The 11,254-nt window shown below is 47.6% G+C and overlaps 1 protein-coding gene across 1 annotated transcript in view; it reads left to right on the forward strand.

Annotated features, from left to right (window-relative positions):
• Vps13d (vacuolar protein sorting 13 homolog D) overlaps positions 1-10,101 on the forward strand; it is a 223,859-nt gene extending 213,758 nt beyond the window's left edge. Inside the window, exons 68-70 of the mRNA XM_032895015.1 lie at positions 1,823-1,954; positions 8,176-8,416; positions 9,627-10,101. Coding sequence (XP_032750906.1) covers positions 1,823-1,954; positions 8,176-8,416; positions 9,627-9,758 — 505 coding nt within the window. The 3' untranslated portion in view covers positions 9,759-10,101. The remainder of the gene's footprint in view (positions 1-1,822; positions 1,955-8,175; positions 8,417-9,626) is intronic.
• Positions 10,102-11,254: the final 1,153 nt, after the last annotated feature.

An 11,254-nucleotide genomic window follows, 5' to 3' on the forward strand; every position in this document is an offset into this window, starting at 1 on the left:
GTGTGACTTCTAGGAGCTCAGGAGCAGGAGCCTGCCACCTTTCATTGGTTTGCCAGTCTTTATCGGTTCCTTCAGAGGGATGGAGAGCTCACAGTCAGTTTTTCCCTCACCCTGCTGTTATGCACTAAGGAAAGCTGGTATCTTGAAAGGAACAGGACACATATCCACAAAGGTTAAGGTTTCATATCTGGTCTTTGCTTCCCTAGTGGACTAGACAGAGTCACCTTGGACCTTTCTCTTAGAAAGATGAGATGATGCTCAGAAGCCTCTTCGGCAAAAGAACCATGGGATTGCCTTGGGGAAGACATGTTATTGATCAGTCTAGACAGTGAAATGATAGCGATTATTTTACCAGACCAGGAAACTAGGACAGGCCATCTGGAAAGCCCACCCAGCCCCTTCCTGCGGGCCCCTTGCATATGGTGATCTGCTAGCATCCATAGATTAACAGTTATGAAGTTCCTCTCCCAGTGGACTCACAATGTCTGCCAAGGACACCACCTTCCCTGCTTTTGGGGGAACTTGGTGATAAGCACATTAGTAAGCCTAAACCTTGAAAGAGGAGTGGAGATTAAGCATAGTGGGAATATGTAAATATGTTCTATAAATGGAACCAACCCTCATGCAAGTCACTCCTGAAAACACAGCCAGAGGACCTAAGTACCCTCACACCTAAATGTTTGAGAATTGTCTGGGAGTGGGAGACCCTCTGGCTTCCTAAGAACTACCACACACATACACCTCCCCCACCCCCTCACCCCCATGGCATCTGGACCCACAGCCTGGTGAACTCAGCCTAACCCATGTGCAGAAACACTTGCAGTTATCCTAGCTCTGCAGATAGCCTGTAGCAGTTCCAGACTTCTGCTTCCAGGGTCCTACCCAGACTTGCCCTGCAGAGGACTTCTTCCTGGTTAGTCTGTCTCTACTACCGCTAGTACGTGGTTCTAAAGTGCTGATTCAGTGTGGCTGCCTGTTCCCCTCTTTGAGGTATGTCTAGAGAGGGATGTTTTGCTTCAGTGGGTTCCAGGAACAAATAATAAAAAGTACAGCAAGTACACGGCTAAGGACAGACCCAGGACACTCTTATCAGTCATCTGAAGTATGTGCTGTCTGTCCAAGACAAATATGGACTCCTGTTTCTAGGAAAACACCAAAAAGTATTTATCAATTATCCTGTCTATGGTTGGTGGAGAAAGACAACAGCAGCCGACCCTGAAAGCCATAGCAAAGCAGATTCCTTTAGGCAACCAACAGCCAAGGGCATGAGTTAGGGCTGCTGCTGTGGCCTGGGACTAGTCCCCTCACGTGGCTGCTGCATTCCTTACCCTTTACCAGGGAGACTGAGCTCACACCACAGGAGCCTGGCAGCATGGCAGATTCACACTGAAGCCTAGGGCCCTGCTGTGTTCTTCCTGAACCCATTGCATGTCCCCAGAGGACCGACCCAAAGAGATCCCTAGCAAATGGTGTGGGCCACAGGGAGGCTCATGATAATCATCGTAAATAGCCATGGTGTAGGTAATCTATGCTCTCTAGCAGAAGCCCAGTGAGCACTTTTCTTGATTTCCCAGCCAACAGGTAGGTTGTGTCATCCCATTACACAGAAAGTGAAATGGACAGCTGAGGAAGTTAGCTGATTGAGCATCGTAATAATCTTATAGCCCAGATTGTGAAGTCCAGTCTGAATTCACAGTGGGCATGATAGACCACACGGGCCTACAGCAACTGGATCCTGTCGATTAAGCAATGCCTTTTTAAATGAGGAGGGAAAATCTTTGTAACTGTGACTTAACCTCTTCTTGTCCATTTGCCCTTCTAGGACCCAAGCCCAGAGGGTTCGGAAACCACGTTGCTGCACTGGACCCCAGGGGCTGCTTCCTCGATATTCTGAGAGCCAGGCAGAAGGACAGGAACAGCTCTTCAAGTTAACAGACAACATCCAGGACGAGTTGTAAGTGGGGAGGTGGAGAAACAGCCCATTGGTCTACTGTGTTGCCTCCTCTGTCTTTGAGAAATTTTTCTATGGGCCAGGAGCCTCATGCTGACACAACCCTGGAAGAGACTAAAGAATCACTTGTCCTAAATGGCAGGTTGTAAATGGTCATTACCAGAGGGAGTGGCTCGGCCTGCGGCTCCCGGCCTGCGGCTCCCGGCCCGCGGCTCCCGCCCGGCCTGCTCCAGAGCAGACCTTGCTGTGTAGTCTCTGCGCTATCAGTCTCTGTAGTCAGTTCAGAGCGGCCAGTGCATGAGATATTCTCAGTCTTAAGGGATTTTTGTCCCATAATTTTTTTTTTAACTTTAGTATCTAGTGTTTGCTAGAGAATGCTAACAAACTGAAACCAAGCAGCAAATTATTACCCTTCGAATATTCTGGAAATGCAGTTTTCTTAATTATTTTGTCACTCTTACACATTTTCAGCTAGTGAGATTATTCTTAGCTGACATGGTAACCATGGCAGTCTCTGGCACTATTTTGTGGAAATCCTCAGAATGAATGTAAGTGCTCTGTGACTTGACCAAATGTGAGAGGACTGAATTTGGGGTGTAGAAATGCCCTCGTGTAACGTGTGTCCTCTAAAGTGAAGCAAGCGAGGGAGGATCTGGCATTGTGGATATTGCTGGCTGGTGGAAGAGTTCAGGGGAAGATTAGCTCCTGGGGGTGTCCTTCAGTATCATTGGTTGAGACAGTACAGGAAGACTCATTCCCCATTTCATATCTTGTTTGAATGAGGACATAGAAAATGAAGTCTAGAATTTTAGAGATGGGATATGGGGTCTCCCTAAGTGTATCTTGCCTTGGTATCATTGGAGCGTCTCTAAATAACGTTGTGCAAGTCTTCCCTTGAGCCGGTTCTACCTTGAGCCTACCATAACAACATGCTGAGGACTGAGTGGCTTCAACAACAGAAACTTCCTCATTTCTGAGGCTAAGAGAGTTAAGATCGTCCCATAAACTACATCATTGATGAGGTCTTGGGCCTCAGACTTAGACCTAAAGAGTCATTTCTCGGCCAGGCAACATGATATAGACTGTACTAGAATGGCAGCCAGTGATGGCTAGGGTGTTCCACTCACTGGAGAACCCTCTGAACCTAGAGTAGTGCCTGGAATTCAGATCAGTCAGTAAACTCAGCTGGAAAGCTGCAGTTCAATATCTGTGTTAACACATGTCCCGTTTTTCATATCCCATGGGGGTTTAGGGGGACTATCAAGGGTTAAGTGAGGGGCGAGAGATGTAGCTAAGCTGGTAGAATGTTTGCTTAGCATGCTCAGAGCCCCAGGTTCCATCCCCAGCACTGCGTAAACCAAGACTAGTAGCATTTGCACTCAGGAAATGGAGGCGGAGGATCACAAGTTCAAAGTCACCTCAGCTACCTTCCATAGTCAGCCTGGCATCCCTGTCTCAAAAAGGAGGGTGGGCTAAGTAAAATTACAGATCTTTGTGTGTTAAATCTTAAATTCTTTGCTAACTTACCTCTATTCGATCCAAACCATCCCTTGTACTTCCCAACAAGATTCATTTATAATAGAATGACAATAAGACCAGAAAAACACTGTGGACATGTTGTATAGTCCAGGCACCATGGAGTTGCTGCCCACATGGTACACACCCTGGAAACAAGCCAGTGAACTAAGACCAGCAGTCAGGATGAAATCAGCAAAATGAGTTTCACCAAACACTTGAAGTTCATGTGATCTGGGCACAGTTGCTGGCTGGATTTTAACTTTGAAGATGAAGACTTTGTATCTCCTCCCACTCTGAAGGTGGAGCCTGGCCAGTGGGTGGTGAGGGAGGCATGTGACCTCAGTCTCCTGGGCATATAGGAGAGGTCACCAGGGGCTCTAGCAGAGGCAGCTCCGAGTGTCCTCTGTTATCAGCCTGTACTCCGGGCTGTGTGAGTGGTCCAGTCATCCCTCTGCAGGAAGGGCGTTCTCAGGAAAAACACGGGTGCTGACTTCTACCTCTGACTTTTATCCTAGATTTGTAATTAAAAACATGTTTAAGGACCTAATTATTTGCATATTCCCCTCAGAGTTAACCCGTTAAAGGGGTCTTTAATACCTTGCTCTACTGTTCTAACTAAATGTTTCCACATTTTTTTCCAGTTAGACTCACTGTTTCACTTCTGGAAAATATTGTGTAATTACTTCCTGATGGAGTGAAAACCCCACAAAGTCCCCCAGCACCACAGCAGCGTCAACTTTGATCTCCCACATCAAGTTGCATTTAGTTTTGTGGAGTTTTTTTCCATTTAATTAAACAGTATTGAACGGATTGTCACTGACATCCAATTCAAGGTCTGCTAAGTCTCCATCGCAGGCTCATCAATGCCGTGCGCCTCTTTTACTTCCTGTTCCCCTCCATCTTAAATCAGGATCCTATGTGAAGATGATCTTAAAATAACACTTACTCTGTGTGGTTAACTTTTCCCAACAATGCCAGTTTGTGGCTAGCAGTCACCCTTTGGATGTTTTTGTTTGTTTGTCTTTTATGAATATCCACTTTGTTTCTAATATCTTATCAGATTGCAGGCACAAAGACGATTCTGGCTTTGTGATCCAGAAGCCGCCGTGCTCAGCAGCTTGGTCCCTGAGTTCTTTCATCATTTAGACAGAAAGGAATATTTAGGGCTTGTAAACTTCAGGTTTTTCTCCTTAGGTCTTGTCTCCTAGAGGCAGGGTAGGAGGGAATTTTGAAGACGAGGATCCCGAGGAAAGCAGCATGTTAAAATTGCTACCTTTCTCTTCTAATGGAACCAATTCATTTACATGGTTAGCAAAATCAGAAAGGATTCAGGAAATGAGGAATAGTGGAATCCCCTTTGCTCTGTCTGTCCCTCCTTCCTTTGCTGGGAATGGACTCCAGGGCCTTACATGACTAGGTGGGCACTGTTTCTCTCGATAACCTATCAGAAACGTTTGACACCTGAAGACTTGTGTCCAGCAGCTTAGATAGAACTCAGTGGCTTGCTTGAAGTTCTGAGGGCGGCACAGCCCCTGGCATCCACACCCAGTGTGGTACCTGTGTGTCGCCAGGTTCCTCCATACCTCCTAGCATCCTTTCTGTCATCTCTGAAGCCTTGCCCAGTGTTTCGCTGTGCACCAGGTCAATTACAACTTTGTGGTATTCCTCAGCAAGTCCACAGTCTAGCAAGTCAGACTTGCTTTGGAGGGGAGGGAGATAACAAAGGAGATAAACAGAGGTGTTCAGTTATTTCCCTTATTGCCAACTGCCTGTAACATAGACAGTTTCTGTCCTAAGAGAAGCCTGAGCCACTGGTCGTGGGCCTCTGGTGGTTAGTTATGAAGAGAGGGCCTCTCTGTCCTCCTCTGGAAGGACAGAACTTATCCTGGTGCTTGCGTTTGTTTGTTATCTTCCCTCTGCCCTCAAAGGACAGATAGAGTGTCCCTCTTCTGTCACTCAAGAGGCTTTCCATCACCCCATGTGGGCCAGCAGCAGTGAAAAGTGGCTGTAGATAGAACTTGGAAAGCCGGAGTCCATGTTTCAGCCATGGCCTCTGCTTCTCTGTTGGCTGGGGATGGGGTACAGAGCCTGTAGAGAGCTGACCTGCAGATGGGCAGCCACAGAGGAAAGGGGGACTGAGAGGATATGTCAGAAGAATGAAAGCCAATGCTGTGCCCCCTGAGTTAACTCCTCACAGAGCGAGTGACAAGTTCGGGATCAGGATCAGCAGAAGAAGGGTCTGCCCCAAGCTGTTTGAGTGACTTTTTGATGCAGTTTCTAGATTTGGGAGGGAGGGGGGATGTCAAGCAGACTGACAGCAGTGGTGGTGATGGGACCCAAAACCTTGACCTTGGGTAACGGGTTACAGAGGAAGCCTCAGGGAAAATGGGGAGACAGCCATTAGCTGTCATTGCCTAACTCTCTTTCTTTTCCTGACCCAGCACTCAGTTCTGATCTGCTTTTGGTTTAAAGGCTTTGGAACAGTGAATACAGTGAAAGCTGTGAGCTCCTAGGCCCAGAGTGGAGATACAGGCAATGAGGAATGCTATACTGAACCTGTTCTATCCCCACATGCATCTTCTCCATTTATCCTAACTGAAGGAGTTGGTAGGCAGCACCATCTCCCTCAGAGATGAAGGAGCTGAGTCTCCAAGCTGTAAGCCACCTGGTCAGAGCCCCAAACTTGTGGGCTCTCCTTTCTAGCCTAGCTGAGATTTCCCTTGCCATGCTGCCTGCTTTTTAGAAGCGCCCGTGGCTCAGAGCCACAAGTCCTTCTTACGTTTCCTGGCCTATAAGAGGATGCGAGCCATTTGCGGCCTCCCACAGGGAGTTGGGATGTGTGCTCAGGACCAGCCCCTGTGCCCTTTGGTATAAAGGCATTTTTCTGTGTGTTGCCAAGGCTCTCCTAGATGTTGTAATCTGCATGCCTGCTCTCGCCTTGCCTCCTGGCCACCTTTGGACTCTCCTTAGAGAGCCTTCACGGCTGATCGCCTAGCCCACCTGTGCTCTAGAGCAAAGCTGTTTTTGTGTGTTCAGCTCATTTTCCATCCAGTACCAGCTGTCCCCGAGATGCTCTCTATTCGTTCTGTAGATCCTTCTGTCTTTCTGTGTCTTTCCTCCTCCCTTCTCTTCATACAGTAATACTGCCCTGGACTCTGAGTGTGGAGCATAAGGAGGCTGTGCTAAGCCTGCTGATCACCAAGAGAGGCTGAGCGCTTCTAATTTTGGCAGTGAGACTTTACAAGTCTACATTCTCAGCATTGCCAACCAGTTAAATGAGAACAGCAAACCTCAATTTTTGTCATGGGAGCCATAATTAAAATGACTGGAACAACGTGGGTACTTAGCAAGTCCTCATGGGTGGCTGACTCAATGGTGGGTACTCAGGAAGTCGTGTGGGTATACGATGGACCACACTGGTGCTTAGAGCACCACTGAAGCCAGAATGCTTAGCAAGAAGCAGAAGGACTCCTCTGGCAATGTTATTGACAGGCCAAGGTGTTGAAAGGTCAGCAGCAATCAAGGACCAGGGTATTTGGGGAAGCCTTGAGGGGAAGGATGGTGACTCGGTGTAGGGGAATAGGAAGGAGAGTGAAGGATGCTCTAGAGAGGTACAGAGGAGAGTGAGGGCCAGCCATGCTTAGATCTGACAGCCAAATCCCTGGCTACCAGCAAACTGACCCTGTCCTGCTCTCAGTGACTCTACCCTTTCTGATGATTTTGTGCTTTGTGACCCTGAACTAAGGCTACCCTTAACCTGGATCCATGGTTGTTCCAGATAGAGCCTTGGCTCTGAGCAAACACAATTTAAAACCCCAAGGTTCTCCACCCGCCTATTGTCAGTCAGCTCTTGGTATGCTTGACATCACGCAGTGTGGTGTGTCCTTACTGTCCCTGATGCCCAGCCACACCATAAGATACAGGTGGCCACGAAGTTGAGAAGGCTTTCAAGGTGTCTACTCTTGGCTCAGCTGAACAGAGAGATGTGACCTTCATAAATTTCCACATCAGTCTGTGAGCTCTGCTGCAGGAACTCCAGGACTCAGGCTTCTCTCTCTGGTTTTCAAATCTAAGCTGTTTCTGAGTGGCCTGGGAGCTTTTAGAAGTGATATTACAGTTCTGAGAGTTCATTGGTATCACAAGCCCCATGACCCTGGCCATACTAAACAGGGGTCAGGTGACCTCTTCTCAGGGCAGTCACAGGGAAGAAGTAAATGCAGGTATACAAATACTATTGTTTGCAGTCTGGCAGACCTGTCCCCTCACTATCTCCTACCCCTACTGTCTCTCCTCATGGTCTATCTAGTGTGTCACATGTCCTGTCAGCACAGCATTGTTTCCATTTTCTCTAACTCATAAAGTATCCAAAAGTTCATGCAGCACCCCACAAAGCCCATATCAGAACAGGGTTTCTTTTCTCTGTTTGAAACTCTTATCAAATATTACTTGTTAATGTTCATGAGTACCCTGTAGCAGAGAGCCATGAGCCATGAACAGCAGCTCCTGAGGCCAAGTTCTCTCTAATACAAACCTACAGATGAGGATCCTGAGTCCCAGAGTAATAAAGCCATGCACATGCACATGCACAATGAGGGTGATAATTGGAAAGCCTGGGGAACCTGGGCCTCAGACCTTAGACCTCAGCAGGAATCTGCCTGGCCCTGACCTGGAGCAGCTCAGCATCACGAGTTCTCTCTCCCATGCAGCTTCATAGCAGTGGAGAACATTGATAGCTACTGCGTGCTCATCTCCTCCAAAGCTGTGTACTTCCTGAAGAGTGGGGACTACATAGACCGAGAGGCCATTTTCCTTGAGGTCAAATATGATGACCTCTACCACTGCCTTGTCTCCAAAGACCATGGGAAGGTGTATGTGCAAGTGACCAAGAAAGCTGCAAATTCCAGCAGTGGCGTGTCCATCCCAGGCCCATCGCACCAAAAGCCAATGGTGAGTACAGCTGCTTCTTACCACTTACATGGGCAAACCCTGCTCTACCCCTGCTTTACTCTGAGGACTCCAGTGGGAAGTTCGAACTGCACTGAATGTTCTGCTCCCGCTCTGCTGGAAGCCCTGGGTGTACTCTCTTACATTTGTGTCTCAGTTACCTATCAACACAAAGCAGTGACATGATTCATAGGGTTCTGTGTCCCTGAAACATGGTGCTAAGTGCTAGCACCCTGAGTCCAGGACAGGGCGCATATTGTATTGTTTTTCTGGTATCAGGAAACCACAACCTTTTGATCTATGAACAGAAGTAATGGGAAGTACATTCAATAGATATTTGTAAATAAGACTGGTATTCATCTCCGTAGGGTAGGAGGTACTGTGTCAGAACTTTTGGGTGGAGATGGACCCAAAAATTTCCAGCATGCACTTCCTAACAGTGCTATTAGAGACAGAGGGGCCAAGGCAAGTGATCCCTTCAGGCCACATAGCTGATTGTGACACAAGCTAGGGCTCAGACTTAGCTGACCCATCTGACCCATCACTTGTGTCTAAAGAACTTGCTCTGCTGAGCTGGGCGAGTGAGTCACAGTTCCAGACATTGGTCCTCCTGCTGCATCCGCAAAGCTCCACCCTTTTGAGTGGCTGCTTTTATCTCAGCTCTTTCTAAGACCAGAAAAACCATCTTGGCTGGGTTTCTCACCAGGAACACTTCAGCATTCTCTATTCTCTCAGGGATGAACTGGAATGGGTTTGAGCTTGTCAGCCCCTCCTAGGGTCAGTGACTTAAATCAGAGTTGGTTGGCTGCAAGTTAATGCCCCAAAGTGCATTTTTCACCAGCTGTGCCTTCCCACCCCTGTCTCCCCCTTTCAAGGCAGGTTAGCAATGAAGTACACTGGGTAAGAAAGCCTTTAGCACATACTCGCTGATTCTCCATGTGCCCGGCCCCACTAGGCTTTGAACTTGAATAAGTAGTTCAGTCCATTGTCCTGCCTACCTCTGAATGGAAGCTCATCAGTTATGGGTGGTGATAACCTGGGGCATAAACTAAAAGCTTGGATCAGAGTGAAGCAGGCACAGGCCCCTGGGAATCTCTTTGTCTTGGATGTTCAGATGGGAACTGCTTTGGGGTGGCTGTCCTCTGCCCATGCCCTGTGGTTATGCTTGGCCACCCATCTCAGGGCAATGTGTTCCTTCTTGTCTCCTCCCTAGGTGCATGTGAAATCTGAGGTCCTTGCTGTCAAGTTATCACAAGAAATCAACTATGCTAAGAGCCTCTACTATGAGCAGCAGCTGATGTTAAGACTCAGTGAGGATCAAGAGCAGCTGGAGCTGGACTCCTGAGGACACCGGGCTGCTGGAGACGGACGCTCCAGGCAGAAGCCCGGCCCAGAGAGCTGGGGCCCAGACTCTGCTCCTGTTAGAAGGGAAGTCAGAAGAGGTCTTGGGGGGAAATATCAAGGAACAAGGGAAAAGAAATTCTCAGAAGGAAAAATGTAAACAGAAACCATATTAGTTTGTGGGACAGGGAGTTTCTTTAGATTATGGGGAAATAATTTTTAAAAGTATTGACGGAATAACGTTTTAAAATGTATTAAGATGGATCTAATTTTTAGAATGCCCTGTATTTTGTTGACATGTATATATGTACAACTGTGTGTTTGTAAATACATAGAAACTTCTGAGCGGGGCTGTGCCGTTGTGAAGGTCTGTTACCTGTGCAGTCATATAAAGTTGGACTGGCCCTTCTGCCACACTCCTGCACACCTCCTACCGGGAGTCCCTGTGGGGAAACAGTTCTGAAAGTGGAAGAGAGCATTGTGTGATTGCAACTGCAGTCAGTGTTCAAGGGTGAGTCTTCGGTCACCTGGAGGCAAGCAGAAGCACAGCCACCATGGAAAGGACTAGAGACCAGCATGGTGCCCACCTTTGTTCTCATCCACCTTACAGGCAGTGTTTAAATTTCTCAGCTAGTTTTCTAATGTCTATCCACTTGACTTTCTTCAACCACTCCACCCAACTGGGAGGTCAAACGTTAGTTTCTAAGTGTGTGCCTACACATCGTGGCCATCCGGGTTTTTCTCATGCTGTTTGTTGGTGGGTTCTCTTGACATAAATGGAAAAAAGTCCCATTTCCCACTGTGTTCTGTTTAATAAAACCACATGCTCACGTCACAGTACTGTGGCTCCCTGAGAACAAGATGAGAAGGGAGAGAGTTATAGAGAATGGTGTGCATGGGAGCCAGGGACTTCTGGGTTTCACTTTGCTGTTTCTCTTTTCTAGAAGGAGTAAGCACATCGGAGGTGGGGGGTGGGCCTCACCTTATACTACAATCAAACCTGGTAGTTTTGGGTGGTTTTTTGTTTGTTTGTGCCAATTTCTACAATTGTGTCACACGCATCACTGAGAATTGTGTCACACACATCACTGAGATCCTGGTGAACCAGTGGGTATGTTTTGGTATTTATAATTCTAATTCTTCCAAGACACAAACATAGCAGATCTGTTCTCCAACCCCACCCCAATCCCCGTGTGTGTGTGTGTGTGTGTGTGTGTGTGTGTGTGTGTCTGTATGCCTGTCTGTCTGTCCATCCATCCATCTCTCTGTGTGTGTCTGTCCATCCATCTCTCTGTGTGTGTCTGTCTGTCTGCCTGCCTGTGTGACTGTTCATGTACCATGGCACATAAGTATTGATAGGCAAGAGCAGTCCTACAGGAGCCTTTAGCTACATAAGTGTCTTGAAGGCACTGTCTTCTTGACCTCCAAGTTTGCCATCTTCCCTGGACTGGACTGAACTGGACTAGACTAGCCTTTTGTGGGTTGGGTCTTTGGTTGGTC

This window comes from Rattus rattus, chromosome 1, assembly GCF_011064425.1.
Source record: "Rattus rattus isolate New Zealand chromosome 1, Rrattus_CSIRO_v1, whole genome shotgun sequence".
In the NCBI taxonomy this organism is placed as follows: Eukaryota; Metazoa; Chordata; class Mammalia; order Rodentia; family Muridae; genus Rattus; species Rattus rattus.